This window comes from Bipolaris zeicola, assembly GCF_000523435.1.
Source record: "Bipolaris zeicola 26-R-13 unplaced genomic scaffold scaffold_78, whole genome shotgun sequence".
Classification (NCBI taxonomy): domain Eukaryota; kingdom Fungi; phylum Ascomycota; class Dothideomycetes; order Pleosporales; family Pleosporaceae; genus Bipolaris; species Bipolaris zeicola.
Window position 1 is genome coordinate 80,596 of NW_006912127.1, and position 22,518 is coordinate 103,113.

At 52.5% G+C, this 22,518-nt stretch overlaps 10 protein-coding genes across 10 annotated transcripts; 3 read left to right on the forward strand and 7 right to left on the reverse strand.

Moving 5' to 3' along the window:
- Positions 1-17: 17 nt before the first annotated feature.
- On the reverse strand, positions 18-845 carry COCCADRAFT_26442 (uncharacterized protein; the record flags this gene model as incomplete). The annotated part of the gene is made up of 2 exons (XM_007714295.1): positions 18-601; positions 806-845. The coding sequence occupies 2 exons, from the start codon at positions 843-845 to the stop codon at positions 18-20; spliced, it is 624 nt and encodes a 207-aa protein (XP_007712485.1).
- An 809-nt stretch (positions 846-1,654) lies between these two features.
- Positions 1,655-4,611, forward strand: COCCADRAFT_26443 (uncharacterized protein; the record flags this gene model as incomplete). The annotated part of the gene is made up of 2 exons (XM_007714296.1): positions 1,655-1,947; positions 2,001-4,611. 2 exons carry the CDS (start codon positions 1,655-1,657, stop codon positions 4,609-4,611), a joined length of 2,904 nt encoding a protein of 967 aa, XP_007712486.1.
- A 1,622-nt stretch (positions 4,612-6,233) lies between these two features.
- Positions 6,234-7,279, reverse strand: COCCADRAFT_36969 (uncharacterized protein; the record flags this gene model as incomplete). Its single annotated transcript, XM_007714320.1, has 2 exons — positions 6,234-6,629; positions 6,695-7,279. 2 exons carry the CDS (start codon positions 7,277-7,279, stop codon positions 6,234-6,236), a joined length of 981 nt encoding a protein of 326 aa, XP_007712510.1.
- Positions 7,280-7,315: 36 nt separating this feature from the next.
- COCCADRAFT_5236 (uncharacterized protein) lies at positions 7,316-11,025 on the forward strand (the record flags this gene model as incomplete). The annotated part of the gene is made up of 4 exons (XM_007714287.1): positions 7,316-7,347; positions 7,757-8,456; positions 8,506-8,734; positions 8,786-11,025. 4 exons carry the CDS (start codon positions 7,316-7,318, stop codon positions 11,023-11,025), a joined length of 3,201 nt encoding a protein of 1,066 aa, XP_007712477.1.
- Positions 11,026-11,345: 320 nt separating this feature from the next.
- COCCADRAFT_36972 (uncharacterized protein) lies at positions 11,346-11,832 on the reverse strand (the record flags this gene model as incomplete). The annotated part of the gene is made up of 3 exons (XM_007714321.1): positions 11,346-11,407; positions 11,523-11,661; positions 11,830-11,832. The coding sequence occupies 3 exons, from the start codon at positions 11,830-11,832 to the stop codon at positions 11,346-11,348; spliced, it is 204 nt and encodes a 67-aa protein (XP_007712511.1).
- A 526-nt stretch (positions 11,833-12,358) lies between these two features.
- Positions 12,359-12,963, forward strand: COCCADRAFT_36973 (uncharacterized protein; the record flags this gene model as incomplete). Its single annotated transcript, XM_007714322.1, has 2 exons — positions 12,359-12,502; positions 12,610-12,963. The coding sequence occupies 2 exons, from the start codon at positions 12,359-12,361 to the stop codon at positions 12,961-12,963; spliced, it is 498 nt and encodes a 165-aa protein (XP_007712512.1).
- A 522-nt stretch (positions 12,964-13,485) lies between these two features.
- On the reverse strand, positions 13,486-15,998 carry COCCADRAFT_96684 (uncharacterized protein; the record flags this gene model as incomplete). The annotated part of the gene is made up of 6 exons (XM_007714323.1): positions 13,486-13,572; positions 13,627-14,609; positions 14,656-15,541; positions 15,584-15,806; positions 15,861-15,887; positions 15,940-15,998. 6 exons carry the CDS (start codon positions 15,996-15,998, stop codon positions 13,486-13,488), a joined length of 2,265 nt encoding a protein of 754 aa, XP_007712513.1.
- Positions 15,999-16,926: 928 nt separating this feature from the next.
- Positions 16,927-17,514, reverse strand: COCCADRAFT_5239 (uncharacterized protein; the record flags this gene model as incomplete). The annotated part of the gene is made up of 1 exon (XM_007714288.1): positions 16,927-17,514. One exon carries the CDS (start codon positions 17,512-17,514, stop codon positions 16,927-16,929), a length of 588 nt encoding a protein of 195 aa, XP_007712478.1.
- A 667-nt stretch (positions 17,515-18,181) lies between these two features.
- On the reverse strand, positions 18,182-18,531 carry COCCADRAFT_96709 (uncharacterized protein; the record flags this gene model as incomplete). The annotated part of the gene is made up of 3 exons (XM_007714324.1): positions 18,182-18,308; positions 18,363-18,394; positions 18,451-18,531. 3 exons carry the CDS (start codon positions 18,529-18,531, stop codon positions 18,182-18,184), a joined length of 240 nt encoding a protein of 79 aa, XP_007712514.1.
- Positions 18,532-18,975: 444 nt separating this feature from the next.
- On the reverse strand, positions 18,976-20,919 carry COCCADRAFT_36977 (uncharacterized protein; the record flags this gene model as incomplete). Its single annotated transcript, XM_007714325.1, has 7 exons — positions 18,976-19,077; positions 19,142-19,663; positions 19,763-20,005; positions 20,069-20,108; positions 20,173-20,470; position 20,511; positions 20,626-20,919. The coding sequence occupies 7 exons, from the start codon at positions 20,917-20,919 to the stop codon at positions 18,976-18,978; spliced, it is 1,500 nt and encodes a 499-aa protein (XP_007712515.1).
- Between the last annotated feature and the right edge of the window lie 1,599 nt (positions 20,920-22,518).

A 22,518-nucleotide genomic window follows, 5' to 3' on the forward strand; every position in this document is an offset into this window, starting at 1 on the left:
AACGAGGCATGCCTGTGTCAATCGTTTCCTTGGGGAGCTATCCAGTCTTCGGCAATGGGCTTGCGGGCGGCAGAAGGGCAGGCCAGATGACGACGCGGCGATGCGGCGATGCGGCGATGCGACGATTGTCGTTGAGGGCGTGGGGCGTGAGTGTGGTAGGCTGGCCGGGCTGGAGGCGTGCAGGCTAATTTTGGCGTGCACAGGAGGGTCCCTGACATGGAGTCTGTGTCTGTGTGCATGTGCATCCTGGCATCCTGACATCCTAGCAGCCGCCCACTTGGTGTCCCACCACCCCTCGACCAGCAGTTTGCCGTTTGGGACTGGAACTGGGTGACAGCGCCCGCCAACACCAACACGGCAACGTGCCAGACGGGCCCTCTTGACGCCGCACGCTCACGACCAGACCACGATGGTGATGATGGTGAATGGCAACCCGACAGCAACAACAACAACAACAACAACAACAACAACAATGGCCAGGGCCAGGGCCAGGGCCAGGGCCACAATGGACTGCAGGTCGAGTTGAGAAACATCAGACGGTGCCCAAGAAGGGCAGTCGTCGATGGAGTCCAAGCGGCACTATGCCTCGTACGGCGCCCCGCTATAGAACGGTACCTTTTGATCCCCATCTGTCCCTAGTACACAGTAGGCTCGTTGCTCGGTTGGCTGACGGCGGCGGCGCACTCCTGACTACTGCTGCTGCTGCTACTACTGCTGTTGCTACTGCTGCTGCTGCTACTGCTGCTACTGCTGCTACTACCACCATCTGTCTGTCTGCCTGCCCACCCGCTTGTCTACTACTTACCGGCTTGCTTGCTTGCACTTGTCTGCCCTACCCCAGCCATTGCCAGCTACTGCCATCCGTGCACTCATTCTCTTATACTCTACTCGCTCGCTGGCCAGTCGTTTGCTCCACCTGCCCGCCTCTGCCCTCGTCGACATCCACCCTTCTGTTTTTTGTTGCTGTTGCTACTGCTGTTGCTGCAAGACACTGTCGCTCGCTGCTCCTGCTCCTGCTTCCTGCGCCTCACCACCCCTACCCGGTAAGTCCGTCGCCGTTCATCCATCCATCCATCAGGAACCCTTCCATCATGTCGGCATGAGCGGATCATCCATTTGCATTCACCCCCCTCCAGCCTTGACAGCCTCCCGCTTAATTGGCCACAATCCAAACCCCCGTGTTGCCATGATGATGATGACGATGGCCGACCCGGCCCTGGTGCCATTCGTGCCTAGCCAGCACGGTCCCGTCGTTGAAACACGGCGATACGAAGACACCAGTCCCTCTCAGCTCATCCACCACCATTCACCGTCTGCGCCTCCCTCCGCATGCGCCTGCGCCCCCCGTCACCTCTATCGGTCAATACCACGCCGCCACGCGACAACACTCGTTTGATGCACAACTAATTCGACTCTGTAGAAGATATCCACTCGCTCCCTCACCCGTCCGCCCGCTGATCCTCCGCCGCCGCTACACCACCTCGGCTCCTGATCGCATCCATCGCACCCGCCCCAGACTGCCCCCAACTGCATCCGCCTTCGCCGAGTTGCCTTTTGGTTGCATGATACTGTCGCTTCACGCTTGAGAGAGGCCGCTGTAGCCAGTGGCGGGCGCTCCTTCCACTGCAAATTCACAACAAGCAGCAGCACCACCATGGTCAAGCCAGGTCTCGGCCTCTTCACCACCCGCCGCAAGTCGCAGGGCAATGTTTTCGAAGAGGTCGACGTTGCCACCAGCCCCGACACGACGGCTCCCCCTGCGCCCCAGCCGGCACATGCAGACTCTGGCGGCTTCCGTCTGTTGAGCAGGACAGAAGTGGAAAAAGCCAAAGAACAGCGCAAAACACAAGAGAAGGAGCGTTCTTCAAAGTTCCCTCGCTTCAGCAGCTTGGGTAGCAAGAATCGCAACCAGTCTTTTGACGACGATTCTCCAGGCTCGTCTAAGCGGTAAGTCTCTACCCGCTAAGTCATAGCGTCGGCCGGACTGACCCTTTAATTAGCGACAGCAAGTCAAGCAGTGGGACTCAATTTTCCACATCGAGACCCTATGCCAATGGGCAGCATGGCTCCACATCTACACTCCCTTCTTCCACCGACGCCAGTTCTGACGACAACCTTTTTACAAACATTCCCCGTCCTGCTCTCCACCAACACAACAGCTCTCCCGGCCCCCACGCAGTAGCCGCCCTCAAGAAGCAACTCCCTCCACAGCCAAAGTCCAACTCGGGCGTGTCGTCATACAAGGATCTATCCAACACAGGGTGGAGTGGCCGAAATAGGGCCATGACTACGTCCAGCTATGCCAGCACTGCTGTTCCCCCTAAGCTCGAGGCAGACCTCAGCTTTGGTGGCTTCGAGGACGACATGTTCAGCCATCTCCAACGCAAGGGCTCACCCGAAGCACAACGCGAGCCAACGGGACGCTCGTTGCTCGCTGAGAAGCGCACTGTTCAGCCAGAGCCCATCAAGATCAAGTCACAGTTTGACGTTGAACCACCGATGAAAAGCTGGGACAGCCGCAACTCCGCTGACAACCTCATGGCCTCGTCACACTCGGACCGCGAGGCCTCACCGCCTCCGCCTCCGCCTCACAAATACTCGGCCTACGCCCCTGTCGCCTCCGAGAGTCCTACTTTCCACCCCAGCTCTACCTTCCACGACCCCGACGCCCAAACCGTCCGCAAGTCCTTCATGGAAAGAAACTCGTACCACGATACACCCCCTGAATCAAAGCCAAACTCCATGTCGTCGTCATCGGCAAACTCTTACGAGACACCATACTCATCACGATCCGTCACAAGCACAAACAACAACAACAATAACAACGCCACCCCAAAGGCTGCCCCGGCACCCGCAGGACCATCGTCGTCGTCCGATGACAAGCAGGATGAAGACTTGTTCTCGCAATCAAAACCTGCACCCGCACCGCACCAAGTACCCACAATACGGAAGCCTGCGGCTCTTCCCTCTCAAAACAAGGCCTTGTCTGCCCCTGCTTCAGATGTCAGTCGACGCGTCATGTCACAAGCTGAGTTCCGCGAGTATCAACAAAAGGCCATGACGCAACCGCCGCCAGAGGAAGACTCCGAAGAGGAAGACTACGAAGACGAGGAGGACGCCATCAAGCGGCGAGAGGAAGAGGAGCTCATGAGGCGGAAGAACCAACAGATGCACTTTGCTCGTGAGGCCATGAAACGCTCAACTACCGCTTCGGGAAATCCCGCTGAGTCTGGACCCGACGCCATGGGTTTCCCATCCGAGACATCCATGAAGGCAGAGGAGTGGGAGGACGAGGACGTGCCCTTGGGTATCCTTGCTCAGCACGGCTTTCCCAGCCAAGCCCGCAACAGGCATCCAAGCCAGCCGACAAACGCCATGCCGTCTTATATACCAGATCGTCCAGCCTCTGCTGGAGCCATGAGCCAGCGTGGAGCCAACAACATGAGCCTTCCCGCCTTTGCCCGACACTTGCCCCAGGATCCCTACAGCAACTCCGTCATTGGTGGTGGCTTGATCCGACCGACAAATCGCGAGTCAATGGGTTTCAACGGCTTTGCTCAAGGCCCTGCATCGGTTGCCGGTGACTCGGTTGTTGGCGGCGGCATGCCCATGCCTCACAACGTGGTATACCAGGAGGCCGGCTTATCGCAGCCCTCGCTTGTAGATCAGATTCAGATGCGGGATATGACCAAGCAAAAGTACATGGGCGGTGGTTCGGCCAAGAAGCCTCAAGCTGGGCCTTTTACTGGTATGCTTGGCCAGCAGATGAATGCCAACGGCCAAGCCCAGAACCCCATGCGCATGTCACACATGCCCATGATGAACGGCATGAACGGCATGAATGGCATGAACGGCATGAATGGCATGAACGGCATGAACCCGATGATGAACATGATGGGCGGCCAAATGGGCATGGGCGGCATGGGAATGGGAATGGGAATGGGTATGGGCGGCATGGGCATGGGCATGGGTCAGATGGGATACCCAATGGTACAAGGGAGCGACTACATGCAGCAGATGCAACAGATGCAGCAGATGCAGCAGATGATGGCCATGCAGCAGATGCAGCTTCAAATGATGCAGCAGCCCCAGCAAGATCCTCGCATATCCATGGCCATGTCCAACAACGGCTATGCAGCCAGCACCATTGGTGGCGGCCCCACCGCCAACTACCTCAACGTACCCGGTAACCAAAGCCGAACAATGTCGTTTGTAGGAGGCAGCGGAAACCCACCACCACCGCCGCAGCAGCAGCAGCAGCGTACAATGTCCCTTATGGGCCCTCATCCAGGGTACACTCCCTCCATCGCACCATCCGAGCGTTCTAACGTTGGTTTGTCCGCTAGGTATCGACCGGTCGCGAATCACTCGGACGCCATGTCCAACGGAACCTCGATGACCCTGCAAGTCGGCGGAGGCGCCAACCAGAGTCGAGCCGGTGCGATCAAAGGCATACTGAAGAAGGGCAGCCCTGGGCCGCAGGTCAGCGTCGCCGAAGTTGATGAAGGCGACGAAGATTGGAGCAAGATGGCTGCGAGAAAGAACAAGTCGCGAGGCAAGGAGAACAACAGTTCAGGCCTCGAGGATCTTACCCGCGGACTCAACATATAGACGTCGTACGTACACGGCTCACGCACATATACGCATTTCGATTATTTACCCCCCTCACATAACCCCCCCAACGCATGTTTGAAGAGAGCGAGAGAGAGAGAGAGACCAAAAAGCAGCAACATAATACGGATGTAATGGACATGGAGAGAATGCGATCCAGGAAACACTTCTTCTTTTTTTTTTAAAGAAAACCTTTTACTCTTTTGACAATACACGGAAGCGATTTTTCGTGGGCCCTTTTTTTGTGTCCCCATGGGTCCTGGGAATTTTTTATGGGGGAAAAAATCCCTAGGACTTGAAACCTTTTGTACATTTGGATAATGTTGCATTTACACCTGGCGTTTATTTTTCTTTACACACATCTGTTGTTCATTTCGGTTGTTTTTTTTCCTCTCTCTTGTTACAAAGGTTCTTGTTCTCTCTGGTTTTCTCTTTAAGGGGAAATTCTTGTTTCTCTTTGCTTTGGAGAAATGAGAGTAGAGAAGGAAAAGGGGACTTTGGGAATTTGGTGATGAAGAGGTTCGGGGGAGAGGAAGCAGGGAGGGGAGAGACAGATGGAGAGAGGGAGGGAACAAAAAAAATATGTAATCATGTAGCGGGATCTTTGTTGTTTTGCACCTCACATTTTTCATGGTCCAAACCTCACTTCTTCTTCTTCCTCTTCTTCGTCGTTTTCATTTTGGCACACGGCTTCTCTTTACTTGTTGTATTCGCATCTCTTGTATATGCACAGGGTCTTTATGTGGATTATTCTATCCTTTTGCATATAGACGTTGGGCATGTATGTAATGGGGGAAATTCCTTTTTTTTTTCTTATTTCGAGTGAGAGTGCCCGAGTTGGGAATAGAAAAAGGTGAATGTGCAGAGAGACCAAAGAGCGAGAAAAAAAATGAAATTAGCTGATGAGACAGAGAGAGAGATGTATAAAAAATGCGTTTTATTTTTGATTTTGGTCTCTCAAATGAATATGTGTGGGGTTTTTTTTTATCGTGTCGGGTTATACAGTATTAGTTGTTACGTTGTTGTTGTTGGTGTTGTTGTGAAGAAAACTCCCGGAGTGAATAAATCATGATATTAGTATCGCAGACACGATGCATGTGTGCATGTTTTGCAAAGTTTTGTGTATAGGCATGCACGTAGCACGTAGCAATGCAAGCATGTATTAACTATAAAAAAAAGAGCGGGAGAAGGGGAATCATGTAGTGGACAGAGAAGAAGGAGAAAAAAAGGGGGGATATCTAGTTCATTATTCTCTCTCTCTCTCTCTCTGCTCTAATGTTTCCGCTGCTGTACTCGCTCATGTCTCATCTAACCCCATCTCTTCATTGAGAAGATACACACACACACGTAGATGGGGGAGGGTGTGGAAAAAGTAGAATCCCGGGGGAGAGGGGATCTACAAATTCAACAAGAGAGAACAACAATAAAAAAAATAAAGAATAATAATCAAGACGCCGCCGCCGCCGCGTAGAAACGCCTTGATTCGTGATCATATCTTTTACATAATCATGTCATGATCAATAGGACGTCTTCCTTCTTTCTTCCTCATCATCTTGTTTCCTTTTTCTTTTCTTTTCTCTCTCTTCCTGTCCTGCTTTGCTTTGACACAACCGGGGTCGGATCTAACCGTCTCGATCCAACAGTTCCCGGGCAGCAATGATTTCTGCCTCCTCAAACCCTTGCCAGTCCTTCTTACCGGACTTGTAATTCCGGATCATTTCGGCCAGCTTGTTTGTTGCGATTTCCTCGAGCTTGCGGATGATTTCGGGGCTGGGTAGCGACACGTCGTCCGAGTCGTCGCGGCGCGTCGTTGCTGATGATGATGTGGCGGGGTCGGAGAGGAGGGTGTTGTTGAGTTTGGAGGTGAGGAGCTTGAGGCCGTAGTAGCCGCGCAGGTACGAGTCGTTGAGCTCGACGGAGCGACAGAAGTGCTTAAGTGCTAGAGCATATGAGGAGAAGTTGGGTGGGTTGTTGGCGGCGGTAGAGAGATAGTGGAGTGTTGCAATGTGGGCGTGGGCCTGGCAATCCAAGGGTCAGCAATGGGGGGACAATGCCAATGGGAGACAAATGGGATTCAACTCACAGTCCAGGCATTGGGCGTGATGAGCAGAACCTCTTCTGCACAGAAGATGGCCTGCCCCCAGGCACTGGTGCTGGCATACAGCTCACTTGCTTCGGCCCAGGCCTCGGCGTCCGTGGGGCTATTGTGCAAGAGTGCCGCTACTGCCGTAATGGCGTCTTGTGTCCTGCCCAGCGCCTTGAGAACAGCAACCCGTCGCTTGCGGATGCTCATGTTGGTGGGGTCGTCCTTGAGGATCTTCTCGTACGCATCAAAGACCTTCTGTAGGTCGGCGTCTGTCTTGGACGTGGCCTCATTGTAGATGCCGCGCAGCGTTATGATGCGCTCGTTGTGGTCGCCAAAGCGCGCCTCAAGCAGTTGTAGAATATCAAGAGCGGCCTTTTCGTCACCGGTACGCAGCGTCGAGAGGAACAGGTTCTCGTGGATGGTCCATGTCTCCGGTGTTTCCCGAGAGAAGAGCAGTGACAGCGGCCAGGGTAGCGATGATGTGGGACTCGATGATAGGATGAGGGGCGCTTTCTGCGAGAGGGCCAGAGCAGTGGGCGGCGGTATTTGCGAGGGCGGCGAGAGCAGATTGGCGTGTGACATGGCTGCAATCGGCGTCGTCAAGGTTGGGGTCCGGCGATGGTCTGCAAGGTGGAATGTGGAGTTGAGCTGTGCTGGACGCCCTGTCCTAGCTCCGCTCGGCCAAACTAGGTAGCGTCCTGCCGCCCGCCGTCGGCGTCTCCACTGCCATTCACGACTGTACGTCGTCCTTGACTTTCCGGAGAGAGAAAAAGAAAGAGAGGAAAGCGGCCTTTACCTCCACACAAAAAAAAACTGCTGCTCTACTACAACTTCTCGCCGTCGCCTATGCCATCAGTCACCTCTTCCTTCATGACTGCCCCATCCCAATGATCATGCCGGCTGGCCCACCACCATTCACACCCTCCCGCCAAACTACCCCTCCTCGCGCCCTCCTACACCTCGACACACGACTGCGCCTGCTCCCTTGAGCGCCCGCAAACATGTACTCACCACCCCCCAATCTCTTCCCTCCAACTACGCACGCTAATCGATTCTCAGGTTCGAGAAATCCCTCTTCGACCTCATCCGAGGCCTGCGCAACCACAAGGGCAACGAGCGCGAGTACATTGCCGAGAGCATAAAAGAATGCCGCAAGGAAATTCGTACAAACGACATGGACCTCAAGGCCACGGCCCTCATGAAGCTCACTTACCTCGAGATGTTTGGCCACGACATGTCTTGGGCCAGCTTCAACGTCTTGGAAGTCATGTCGAGTTCAAAGTTTAAGCAAAAGCGCACAGGATATCTGGCTGCCGTACAGAGCTTCCGCAGGGACACCGAGGTCCTGGTGCTAGCAGAGAACCAGCTTAAAAAGGACATTATGAGTTCGAGCCCCCAGTACATTGCGCTTCCGCTTGGCGCCATCCCGCACGTCATCAATCCCAGCATGGCCAATTCAGTCCTGTCGGACTTGATACCGCGACTCACCCACTCTAACGCAATGATACGCAAGAAGACTGTCGTTACGCTGTACAGACTAGCCCTGGTATATCCCGAGACACTGCGACCAGCATGGCCCAAGATCAAGGAACGTTTGTTGGACGACAATGAGGATCCGAGCGTGACGGCTGCCATTGTCAATGTCGTGTGCGAGTTGGGATGGAGGCGGCCCCAAGACTTTCTGCCGCTGGCGCCTAGGTTGTTCGATCTCTTGGTTGAAGGAGGAAACAACTGGATGGCCATTAAGCTTATCAAACTTGTAAGTGCCATTACAGTACCGGTGCAACTCGTTGCTAAAAAGCGTCCAGTTTGCTACTTTGACTCCATTGGAACCCCGATTGATCAAGAAGCTCCTTCCCCCTCTAACCAAAATTATTCGGGAAACATCTGCCATGTCTTTGCTGTACGAATGTATCAGTGGCATCATCCAAGGTGGCATTCTAGAAGCTGTTGAAGGCACCCCGGAAGGAGAAGAGGTTGCAAAGCTGTGCGTTGGCAAACTACGCGGCATGATGATAATAGAGGGTGACGCAAATTGTAAGCGAAGATATACTGAAATACAAGGTTCGACTTCTCATCATTCTGCAGTAAAATACGTCGCATTGCTTGCTTTCGAAAAGATTGTCACGTCCCATTCCTATCTTGTCTCGCAGCAACAAGACGTCATTCTTGAATGCATTGACGATCCCGACATTTCAATACGGATGCGCGCCCTGGATCTTGTAGTTGGCATGGTCAATGCCGATAACTTAACAGCCATTGTAGGACGATTGATGCGACAACTACGTAATGCGCCAATTGCGACCGCAGTAAACGATCCAAACAACGACCGAGGCAGATTGACTGGTGTCACACCTTATGGCGATGACGATTCAGATGCCGAAGATAGTTTACCACAACACGAACAAAAATCAGACCAACCACCACCCTTGCCGGATGACTACCGCACAAGCGTGATTCGGAGGATTCTGGAAATGTGCTCGCGTGATACGTACAGCAACATTAGCGACTTTGAATGGTACATTGATGTTCTCACCCAGCTTGTCCGCGTGTCACCAGCTACGAAGGCAACTTCGGTGATGGAAGAGGAGGAGGAAGAGTCAGAACATGCCGATGAGATTGGTGCTGGCATTGGGCGTGAGCTACAAAATGTCGCCATACGGGTGAAGAGCGTTCGGCCAGAAGCTGTCGAGGCTGCACAGTCACTTGTCCTTGTTGATCGTCGGGACCAGATGTTTCCTGCTTCAGGTAATGGCGGTCAAGGCGTGCTCGAGTACGCTGGCTGGCTTGTGGGCGAGTATGCCCGCTATCTCACTAGACCGGAACCTGTCATGACCTCCCTCTTGCATCCTACTTCGCTTCAGCTGCCTTCAAAAACCCTCGCCATTTACCTGCAGGCAATACCCAAAGTCTTCTCCAGCATGGCTGGAAACGATCAAATATCATGGACTCCGGAACGCAAGACACTAATGTCTCTTCTCATGGCACGAATCATCCACTTTCTTGAGCCACTGTCTACACACCCTAGCCTTGAGGTGCAAGAACGTTCGGTTGAGTACCTGGAACTAATGCGCCTTGCCGCAGAAGCCGCGTCGGGTACTGCTGCTAGTGCAGATCAGAACGAGTTTACTGATCCACCTCTTCTGCTTACACAAGCCATCCCTGCCCTCTTCTCTGGAGCTGAGTTGAATCCAGTGGCCCCTGGCGCGCAACGCAAGGTTCCCATTCCCGAGGATTTGGATCTCGATACGCCCATCAACCCCAATCTGCAGCACCTGCTTTCTGCAGTCGATGCGGAAGGCTTTGAGACAGAAGAAGATGACGTCTATGCCGCATACTCTGAACCAGTTGCCGCATTGACAGAAGCACCAACCGTTTCAGCGCCAGCGGCAGACCGCCTCGATGGCTCGCAAAAGGAGTCAACATCTTATCAAAATGCTACAGAAGACGAGTATCTGGATCCCGATATCATTGCTCGCCGGAAAGCAGAACGTAGAGAACGATACAAAGACGACCCCTTCTATATTGACCCTGAAGGGGACAACAGCGGACCAGTGACACCTCTGAGTCGAATCGTACGCGATGGAAACAGGGAGAACAACGACCTGGACATTGATTCCATCCCGATCATGGAGCTCAACCTTGACAGCAAAGGCTCTTCCTCTGAACACCTTCCGCGGTCACGGAGCCCTCGCAAACCGGTGCGCAAAGTGGATATCATGGGCGACGAGACGCTTGGATCTGCTGCACCAGAACCTTCCATCAGCAGAGAAGACAGTACGCAAGGGCGCCCGGGTAAAGCGAAGAAGTCGCTCCTCCAAGTCGACAGTTCGGGTCTCGGTGCGCTGAGTCTGGACGACGACGACGCCCCGTCGAATCGCAAGCTTACGGCGCTCGAGATGGAGCGCAAGGCGCAGGAAGATGCTGAGATGAAGCGAGCACTACAAGAGGTGGAGCGCTTGCGACTGGAGATGCAGCGCGCGAGTGAGAGACTATTGGTCAAGGAGGAAGTTGCAGTCAAGAAGAAGAAGAAGAGAAAGGTGAGAAAAGTTGCTGTTGAGGGAGACGAGCCGGATGAAATGGCACCGGAGACTACTATAGGTGTTGGTGGCGGTGAAGGAGGAGATGGAGAAGAGGCAAAGACGACGCCTGTCAAGAAGAAGAAAAAGAACAAGGTCAAGGCTGTTGAGGGTGACGGTGATGGACAGGACAAGGATGGTCAGGGGCAACCCGAGGCTGGAGACCAAGACGAAACCAAGGTCAAGAAGAAGAAAAAGAAGAAGAGGACGGTAGTCATGGATGAGGGCGGAGATGCGCCCGCCGAGTAGTAGAGTACTGTCAAACAAATAACTCGTGAAAAGGCGACTTTTTTACTTGTTGACTAAACAAAGCCTTGAAATGCTACTTGGTATCTTGGGTGTACCATGCATGCCTCCCTGTATAAAAATAACGCCATTGTCACCCTAGATAATTGTACCAAAGAATATGCCAATTGGCCTCCTCCTCTTCTTGAATCCTCTTCACATCTCCCTTATTGCCACATATGTACGTTCCACTTTCTCCTTCGCAATCGAACTCCCGTCTCATCGATATACCGAAATTCGTATGCGTGGCGTTCGCCCGACCCGTATCTAGTCTTTTCTATCTCTTAAAAGAAGAGTCGAAGAACCTCGAACAGCAAACCGCCGCAAAGTACGAATGCCAGTACAACTGTAAACACACACATGTTTTAGCCACAATGCTCTCTCTCTCTACTCTGCGCGCGCGCCCGTCTCGAAAAGGAAAGATAGAGGAGGAGGAATTCCAAGAGGAAAAAAAAACGTACTAATCCATGGCTTGCTAATAGGCGACTTCTGGGGCCCTTGCTTCTTGACGACTGGCACGTTTGATTCGGGCTTGCCCATCTTCTTCTCCTGCGCTTTGGCAAAGCGCATGTTTGCTTGTCGTTGCTGCGGTGTTTGCGCCTATGGTAGTTTCGCTTCTGTTAGCCCATTTCCCTCCATATCATCTGACTTGCGTGTTGCGAAAAGAAAGGAAAGGGATAAGGGGAAATCGAGGGTCTCGAGGGAGTTTGGATTCGGGGGGGAAACTGGGTTAAGGACAAGGGGGAGGGGAAGGGGACGGTTGCGTACCATTGTGGTTGGTGTTGGTGTTGTTCCAAGGGGCGAAGTTGGTGTGATGCAGCAAGAAGAGAGGCGGGGAAAGTGTGGCGAGGCAGAGAGAAGGAGAGGGAAGAGGGAGGAGTGAGTGAGAGAGGCTGTGGGCGGCAATTCCAGGGTCCAAGAGGGTGGTCGGGTTGTGCAAGGTGTTCGGTTTGGAATGAGACCCACGCACGGACCGCGTTCCCGCCGGCGGCGCTAGGACGTGGCAGGGTTGCGGCGTCGTGGTTCGCGTATTGCGGAGATGGAGCGCGGAGGTTTACTATTTGTGATTTTTGTGTCAGGCACGGTTACGAGAGCTTTACAACCCATTTCTACATCAAATCGCCGTTCGCGTAAGAGTTACGCATCGCATAATCGCTAAACACTGCATCTTCGCAAGATATTCCCGACTTCGTTTTTTTTTCCCTGCATCTCTCTTGCCGATTTCCTGGGCCCCAATCCCACTTCCTTCGCCGAGCGTGCGAAGCGGGGAATCTCAACACAAGACACCAGCTGCGCAATGAACAATGCTCGAGTAACCCGGTCGCTATGGAGGCAAGCAGCGATGCACACAAGACCAGCAGTACGAGTTTCGCGAAGAAATCTCGCAACTGAGACACAACCTCCGCTGCCACCGCCGCCACGCAAAGAGCCATCGCGAGTAGTACGTCATAACCCTCCCCCCTTCCGCAAGTTGGCCAAAAAAGCCCTCTCAACATCACCACATCCCCCTCCTCCCTTCAATCTTGTGTACTGACGAAGCTCAAATAGGGCGCATACTACGGCACCTTCGGTTCCCCACTCCTCAAATGCTTCCTCGGCGCCCTCTTCACATACCAACTCGCCTACTACCTCTGGTACAAGCTCGAAACCGTCGAAGAACGGCACGAAACGCGCTTGGAAATTGCTGAGTTGCAGCAAGAACTAAAGCAAGCGCTCGAGAAGCAGAGTCAGGCGGCGCAGGAAAAGTGGGACAGGGCAGCAGAGGTGTTGCAGAGGGAGAAGCATGAGTTAGGGGAGGCGGTGGACGCCGTGGTCGAAGAGGTGAGGGAGGGGGCGGATGAGGTGGGGAGGGGGACCAGGGCGGTGGGGAAGGTTGCGGGTGGGGGTTGGTGGCCTTGGTAATGGGGTGACGATGGGGTGATGTCGGCGTGTGGAGAGGTGCATGGATGTGTAGTATTATAAGGATGCGTAATTGATGCATGGGCAATACCCTTCCTTCTCTGCAACAGTACCCTTGGTTGTGTTGTACATGGACATATTATCGATTCTCTTGCCAACTTTCGCTTCCCTCGAGCTCCCTTTGTTTGTGTCGACACTCTCTTGAATCGCCTGTTCTCGCTCTCATTTCAATCTTCTTCTCTTTCTTCATTCTTGCATCGTCCTCTTTCATGCAAATGCCGTCTCGGCTGCCTCAATCTTTGTCGTAGTTTTGCTAATTCGAGTGTATACAGCTACTTCCACATACTCAACAAAGGCAGTAGCTTTGAGTACTCTCTGGTGCGTACCGACAAAACAGGGGTTTCTACATGCCGCTGCTTGAAGCTTCAAAAATCCAGGACAAGTGTGTCGCTCCGAAAGTGGTACACAACGGTGTGGGCGATTGCATATCAGGAAATTTTCGTATTCCTCCAGGCACGAAAAGTCTCAACCGACGAACTCGCCAGATACTAAGGACTCCCATGGCTTTCCGGTATCCCACACACGCTTCATGAGTATGCTCATTTTTGGCACCTACCATCAATGTCAGTACGACCAAACCCAAAAATGTATCTGGGAACCACTCACCTGGTTGAGTCCAAAGCCCTCCACCCCCCGAAGCCGATCCAGGATTTTCTCCCTCTGCTCCTCATCCTGTGCATCGCAGCCCGCAGTAAATATGGGAAATAGCAAGCAAGCTTCTGCCGAACTGCCCTTCCTGATCTTGAACAATAGCTCTACAATCGCCCTAACCGCACGCTGCACTTCTGGATCCGACGCGGATTTCCCCAGCACACGACGATGCAATTGGATCAGACCAGCCCAATGGAAAAGTTTGTTGGTAGCATGAAACCCTGTCGTGTCCCACCCTTGTTCAGGCTCCGACACGGCGTCTGAGCCGTGAAGACATGCTGTCCGAATATTCCGGTCTGACAGCCCATCTTCTAGCGTGCGTCGAATGCTGATCGCTTCCTCCACAATGTCCTGGCTCGGTACCCAATCTTCACGGATATTACCGTGTTCATCAATACGATGCGGTTCGCAGCGTTTAGACAGCTCGGAAATACGCGCCAGACTGCAAACGCAACGGGTTGTGAAACCCATTACGCAGTCGATCTCGAGGTCATCGTCTGCGGATTCGTTTTCACTCGACCAGTAGAAAGATCCAAGTGGCATGTCGTTCTTGTGTCCGCTCAGCGAGCCTACAACATCGAGATAGACGAACCAGCGCGAGAGAAAGTAGGCTGCGAGATCTCTTCGCCTCATACCCCTGGGTCCACCGCGCTGATTGATCATCCGGCGCGCCATAGTGAGGTGGTCCTTCCAGGATATAGGTACTTCAAATGTACCCGGGGAGATGATTTCCAAGCTCGCCATCATAATGACTGACGCCAGAGTGTTGTCAGAAACTTCATTTGGGTTTTCTTGAAGCGTCTGTCGCAATTTGGGAAATACGTCTTGTACCCAGACTGCGATGCGATTTGAAGGCTCGGGATGGTTGAGCATGCGCGCCCGATGCGAAGCACTGTAAGAGAGGAGAAGACTTAATAGGTTTTCATCCTTGACAGCCACTGCGAAACATCAGCAGGTTTGTTCATCATGTCCGTGAATACTCACTTTGGGGTAATATTTGTTGGAACGGATTCCTTTCGCAATGATGTGGAATCAAAACCCTAGCTGTATGATTGAGGAAATGGTGAAAATAGATGAGGTTCATTTGGTTCTCCATGAGGAGAGCCGGCAGGGGCTCTAGCGACTTGGAAATCCTGATGGGTACGGGTTTTGCGTAGTATCCTCCCTTTTCAAACGCCATGACTTTGCTTTCGGATTCTCCGCTGCCGTACAGAGTTTCTCCGTCGAAACTGACTGTGTTGTTTTGCGGGCTGTACATGGCAATGGCTGCGGAGTCGTTGTTCCTTGGAGTATCCAAGTCCGGAAGACCCAGGTCATAGCCGTATGTCGTTGAAGCTGAATCAGCTATTGGATACTGTGTTCCACGTTCGCCCTGGTTAGTGTTTTGAAAATCGTGGATGAGGGATTGCACAGATACACGACACGGGTTTGGAGGTGAGAGAGCAGGGTCTTGTGATGCAGATGCTGCGTGTGAGATAACTCCTTCAGAACCGACTGATGCGGGTGTTTGAGGAAAGTTACGATAAGGGCTATGCGGAGTTGGCGAAGCTGTGTTTGGCGAATACGAGTCTGAGTATGTCGGTCCAGGCGATCCGCTCAAGGCCCTATATCTCTGGTGTCTGAACATGACGTCTGTGGGTATTTGCTGGGGCGGTGTTGTAGTATTTGTGGGGGTAAGGGCCGAAGCATTAGTATTGAACGTGCCGAAACCAGATGTGGTAGATGATTGACCATCAAAAGTGTTCTGAAAATGTGACTGTGTATATGGTGCTGGTGAGGGCATATCGCTCTGGAAAAAAGAGCTGCCTTCAATCGAACCTGCACTGGTGACACTAGGGAGCATGGCCTGCATCGTGATTGGGTCAATGTCCTAGGTAGTGATACGAGGGGCGATGATCGAAGGGGATCTTACATGCTGCAACTGCATCGGTGATTCGGATGTTGACATGAACATTCGGGAAGTATCTTCGACTTGAAAGCATGCTTCATATGGGCTGTCCTCGGTGGCGCTCGACGCGTCCAAACAGCTATCAATTTTATCCCTTCTTGCACGACCTCCCCAAATGAGTCGAATGCTGTAGTCGCATGCTTCACCTTGCCGTTCACAATTTATACACGATGGCTTTTCTTCTCCACTGAGGCAAGGTTACTGTCGCTGTCTGATAAACAGTGGCTGGACAGCTACTTACCATTTTACTTTTCGAGCCTTGCATGGCCTATGCATGATTAGTGGGGATGCGCGCGCATACTTGGGGGTCATGGAATTACCAGCAGCCGTTTCGGGATCTCCTTTTCGGCTCGACGCCTGGTTTCTTCGGGCGAGGCATCGTGTCCACAGGTCAATTTGCTGGACGTGGGTCGGACAAAGAAAGCAAAGACACTACAAGCGACGTCTGTATGTAGTAGAATGCTAGGTGTTTGTTATGCGCGTGACACGAAAGAGGGCTAGTATGGATGGTTGTCTCTACAGTCCAAGGCGCTGGTCGAATAGTGGCGAGCGCTGAATGCACCAAGCTTCCGAATCCGGCATACGACTGCTAGGCTGGCTGCACAAATCGTGTGATTTCGGCGACTAGGGCTGATCATTGCATGGCTAACGCGAAGAAATCATTTCCACGCTCAACTGCTCGGTTTGTGCGACATTACCACGGTATGCACTGCATTCGTCGCGACGACGGGCAAAAGATTGGAGATGAGGAACGATAAGGTTGCCCCCCCGCACTTCGCACCACGCGCCAGTCACAACGTCCGAAGTTCCATCCGTCGGGTGCGGCGGGTCTGACACCGCCTCTTGTCGCATCCGGTGGAGCATGCAGGGAACACCCAGGCGACGTCTGATAACCGGAAACTCTATTCTCGCGCTTGTGCGGACCGAGAAACAGTTTTTCAGGTACTCGACGCTTTCTACTACTGCCACCATCTATTCCAGACATGAATGTTTATTACATATCGAAACATGGGAAAACATCACATCACGAGGCACGGAAACTACTCCTATTTGTATATTTGAAAAATGTATATTCATTCATTAACCATGCTAGATACAGTCCTCCTGCTGCCAGTCTAGACGAGTGTTTGCGCTAAAAGACATTACTATCATAATCTGACGCTCCATAGTACTTGGCTAGACCCTGACTAGCAGACACCATCTCCATGTCGCAAAGGAACGTGAAAGTCGTTATTCGTTACTGAAACGCCGTGTGTCGAGGATGAATAAAGTACGTGCTCGCAAGAATCCGGAAGATGCCGCTTCACCTACTCGATGTTGATCTTGCGAGGCTGGGGTGCCTGAGCCTTGGGGACGACGATACTCAGGATGCCGTTCTTGAGGCTGGCCTTGACATTATCCTGGTCGACGCGCGCTGGGAAGGCGAAAGAGCGGTGGAACTCGCCAACAGAGCGCTCGCTGACCCAGTACTTGGCTTGCGTGTCGTCGTGCTTGGTGACTCCCTTCTCCTGCGACTGCTTTGCGACCTTGTTGTTGGACTCGGATGGATCATCCTCGACCTTGGGCTGGTGGCCGAGCTTCTTCTGGTCCGACTTTTCGCCACTCTCGATGAAGCCCTGTGGGCGCTGGCCTTCCTCGCGGACGTGCTCGTGGCGGCCAGAAATGGTTAGCGTGTTGTTGTCGGTCCACTCGATGTTGACGTCCTTTTGCTCAACACCAGGAAGCTCGCCGTGAAGTTCGTAGGCATCCTTGGTCTCCTTGACATCGAACTTGGGAGTGAAGGACCGCACGCTCTCGAATTGGCGGTCGAGGTTGCGGAAAGCCTGACGGTCGTACTCGTCAAAGAGACGGAACATGGGAGCAAACTCCTGAGTAAACCTTGGGAAGAGAGACATGATTGCTGGAGTGTTTGAGAAGTGTCGAACGGTTGTAGGCTTTGTGATACGGTTGAGTTGTCGTGGAATTCGTGAGATTGTTGAGCGCAGTGATTGCATAAGAGAGTTGTTGTGGCTTGTTTCTGATGTCGAGCTATGTGAGCGGATTCATGGGCCCTTTATACGTGAAAGATGGCTTCGTCGAAGTATCGAGACTGCTCCAGCGCAAGGTTGCGAGGAGCATCGGAGATGGTTCAGGGCGTTTCTAGTGGTTTCGAGCATCGTGTTTGCCGTCATGAAGACGTAACTCCATCACACCACATGGGCATATGTGGCAGGCGGGATATCGTGTGGAGAGAGGAAAGACTGTGTTGTGTGCCTCAGCAACCCCGCCCGCAGAAGGGACGCGCACCCGCTCGAAACTTCTAACATCAGCCCATGTCACGTGACCGAGCCACGCCAACACTCGAGCGGGGATGAGCCAGCATTGCTGCATTTCTGTTCAAACGCCATATCACCAGATTCCCAAAGAAGCACATACTAGTACGTGAGTAGTAGTAGTAGACGCCAATCGTTCTGTGTCATGGTCCATTGTCTCCATGCTTGGCGCGTTGTTGCTCTTGTTGCTGCGGTAGCGCCCATCTTCCTTGGCCAGACATCCCGGAATCAATACATCTTGCTGCTACTGCTACCTGTGGATATCCCGGATACCCGGCTCTGACCACGACTCCAGCTGATTCCTTCCGCGGCGCAGCAGATACTCAATGGTGCCAAAATCTTTCTTGCCAACATCCCGGTGTTTGTGGAACTGTGATCTAGACTCGACATCAGTCGCCAATTGATGCTTCATTGGACACATAATCTCGCACCTTGCAAAGTCACGAAAGTTGGCTTGCGTTTCCTGCATCTACGTTAGGAGGGTGCATGTGTACTATGTTCAAAACGCAGCTGACATACGATTGGTTTTTGTCTCACGGCTCGCAAGCATTGCCGGTAGAGTGACAACACATCTCTCTGAAGTCCAGATAATCTCACCATGATTTTGTAATCCGACGTTTGTGGTTGTAGAGAGATTGATGTTGGTTGTGAACTTACAACCTTTGGAAGGACTGTGGCGAATTAATACCTAGTCCTAATACGGCTAGTGCAACAGACGCGATCTTGAGGCTGACATCCATGATGCAGGCATCGCTGTTGTGAATGCATGCAACCCCAACACCTCAAACCAAGACACACTCCTGAAGGCATCGCACTCGAATAAATCTCCGCAGATCCAATTGTTGTATACTACTTTCAAAACATGTAGGTCATTCAAACTAGTACTAAGAAAATAACGACTGGCTCCTCTAATGCCAAATGCCACGACTGGGCAAGGTGATCGGTACCTCCAACTGCGTCGCAACATAACCATTCGCTAGAGATTTCAGGGTAACGCACGTTGAAAGAGTATTCCTCCCAAACTAATATGGCCAAAATATCAGACTAGGCGCTATCGAACGCGTTCAGCTTGACCTTGATGTTGTGTGGCCACACAAACCATTGTTTGTGCAAATCCCACTCTTTGCTAGGATCCTCAAGGTCAATCTGATACACCATTAGCACAAACTCCATCTAAAAAGTTGAAATTGCCGGCTACAAAGCGACGTACCTGGTATTTTCCAAATAGAGTTGCAACGACTTTGTACACCTCTACAAGAGCGAGCGCCTTACCAATGCAGACACGGTTGCCGCCTCCAAATGCCATGTCGGCATCTTTCATTCTCCGGATCCTAGCCTCGTAGCTGGCCGCGTCCTCCTTCTCGCCACACAGCCAGCGCTCTGGGCGGAACTCGTACGGCTTCTCTCCATACACATCTTCTTTGTAGTGGATGACCCACGGATTCACACCAACAATTGTGCCCGGCGGTAGGACTGTCCCATCAGCCAAGGCGAGACCTGTAGAAGCTACAACTCGCTCAAAGAGTTGGCCGACGACGGGGTGCATGCGAAGACCTTCCTTAATACAGGCATCAAGGTAGGGAAGCTGCTCAATGCTGCTGTAGGGGGTTGGGTAAGGTATTCGTGCAGAGTGAAGTTCCTGTACCAGACGCGTCTTGCAGGCAGGAGTCTTGAGAAGATGATAGAATATGCCTTTCATAACGATTGCGAGTGTGTCAGCTCCACCAAGCACCTATGCCAAAGGACCGTTAATATCAGTAACTTGATCTAAGCGGAAGCTCGGCGTCTAGGAGCACTCCCACTGCAACCTGGTAGGGGACATGATACTTACATTGATAATCATATATCCGATGACTTCGTTATCGGTAACAAGCTCGGGATGCTCCTTTTTTGCTTCGAGAAAGCCATTGAGTAAGTCGTTCCTGCCTTGACCGAGTCCAGGGTTTTGCATGCGCTCCATGAAACGCTCGACAGAAAAGCCAGCAGCTACGGAAAAGTCATCGAACTTGTACAGCGAACGAGGCCAGTATGGGTTTTTTCCAAGCCATTTATCTAGAGCGGGAATTTGGCCGACCTGGATGGGATCAGCATCGGCTCGAATATCATTTCGTAACTGTGAGTCTAGGCATTCACGTACCACGGAGAAATAACGCATCACGCGCTCAGCAGTAGCTATGCTTGAGGTTGGCATGTCGAGTCAGCATGTATGTCACATATACCTCGGCTCGTAAAGCTACTCACATATCACCAATGTCTTTGCCTTCGTCCATGAAGCCTATTCGCTTGCTCCAAGTCATGTCGCCGAGAAAATCCCAGGCGAAGAATGAGATCCAATCGGCAATGTCACAGGTTTTGCCTTTGTTGGCGCCTTCAGTGAAGCGGGATTCCATACGAGCACACAAGACACGGAGATTTTCGTCCATGATGCTTTCGAGCTGAAGCGCATTCTGAAGACTATACAACTTCTGGACGGGCTTGACCATCTTAGCGTGGAACTCATTGCTGCGTGTGCTGAAGATATTTTGGATAATGTGGCCATCTTGAAGGGCATCATTGATGGTCCGAAGCACAGTTAGTACACTATTGCCATTGTTATGTCATGCACATCATTGAGCTTGTCTTACATAATAATCACTCTTTTGGAAAAGTCAGCGGTTGTACACGTCCCAACTATACAGGGTTTTGTGAGCTTACCTTCAAAAAGGTTCCACGGGTATTGTAGATCGTCTTGATTAGATTGGCATCTGCGATGCTGACCGTATTGGGGCCAAGTCGGACAACGTCACCATACTGGTCGTGGAGCTTCCTCTGCGTCTCAATGTGGGTCTGGCCGTAATGATTAAAGAAGCGCCAGATGTTGGAGAACTTGGCTAGGAACGGCCCGGGAATCTTCTTTAGTGGGGATTGAAGGTAGGCCAGAACGTATTGGGTGATGAGAAAGACAGTTCCCAGGCCAATTGCCTTTACGAGTAGCCCCACTAACCCCATTGTTGTGTACACGATGTATGTATCCTGTAGTGTGATCGGGACCGTGGTAAGGGATGAAACAGATTTGCAAGGGCAGCTGAGAAATCGGGACCAAGACGCTCTACATAAGAATGGCCACTCTCTGCTAACTATGCACATGTTATAACTCGGGCGAACTAGGTGATCCTGTGGGGCTAGCATCCCGTCTCTTCGCATGGCCGGATGACATTCTTCCTACTACAAAGGGCCGTATACCGCTGTGAGGTGGAAACGTCGCCACGCTCGCTTGAAAGGATGCATTACTTTTGCATGGGACCCCACCATCCCAGTGTGCATTTGGTGATTGACACGCCAGGGTTTACCGACTTATGTCAGGCTGGCCGGTGCTCCCGGACGACACCCTAGGCGTTGCGGGACGGGGGAGGCAGTCTCTCCGTCAGGATCCCGTGATTAGTGGATCTGACCAACGTCGCCAAGTGTGTTCCCAACCGACCAGATAGCAGATCCTCTGCCACATTTCCGGGATAAGAAGAGGGTATCTGTAATTGCTGCGGCATTGAGCGACACGGGAGCGCGACTCCACTAGACGACGCCTCGTTACTGCGGTCGCGTAGTACAGCTGGGGCCAAAAGCCACAAAAAAAAGCAAATGAGAACTGACACAAGCTGGCCCCTCCCCACCTGCATCCGTCCAAATGGAGACGCGGGCCCCAGTCGATGAAGCGCGTACAACGGCCCGAGGCGGGAGCTTCGCCTGTCGTGCTAACCCATAACTCGTACACAGTAAGTAGGTTTCGCGCAAATCGACATGCTCCCCCCTCACCACCTCCCCCTCCTCCATCTCTCTTGATCGGCCAATAGTGACAGGCCCGCGGAATCAGCAACATGTGAAGCTATGCACTCGTGGCTCTTGTCTACTACGCCATCTAGTACCACGCTCGCTTAGTACATGTCGATTACCGAGTCTTAGAGATTACGATTCGCATACATATGACAGGAGGCTTACGCTTGTCATTGCCTTCACCAGTGGGTGCTATCTTTTGTATCACTGCGGCGGCACTAGGGTATACATAAGTAGTCACAGATCTGCCGTACGGAGCGTCGGATCCTCTTCGTCCGCGTATTCTTTTTCTTCCAGCCCGCCCCCCTCCCTCGACACGGATCATATACAGAGCTGGTGGCGACGCCAGCGCAGCCTACCCAGTTAATCGCCGTTCATAGCAGTTGTGTGTACGGAGCAAGGTGCTGTTTCAAGCTTCGCGTTAAGCGGAAAGAAGATTGACAACAGCTTTGGGAAACGGTGCAGTCGATGCAGATGGGGTTGCTAGCGCATCGCTTGTTCAGGGCACTTCACCGTCCACGCGCACTGGCTACATAAAGACGGCATAGCTAGTTGTCGCCAAGCCTTCCATGAAAATGGAGATTGGATGCAGCGCCCGGGGAAGCAGGACAGACATCCGGCGCTAGGTTTGATCCAAGCTGCAGGTGTCCGTCTCTCACATGGCTGCTGCCAAAAGGTTGGTCAGAAGCCTAGAGGGTTGATCTCTTCCATGTCAAGCCACGCTTGGATTAAGTAACCGATTCCGTCTTTGAATCTTTGTGCAGCAGGATTTGAGCCACA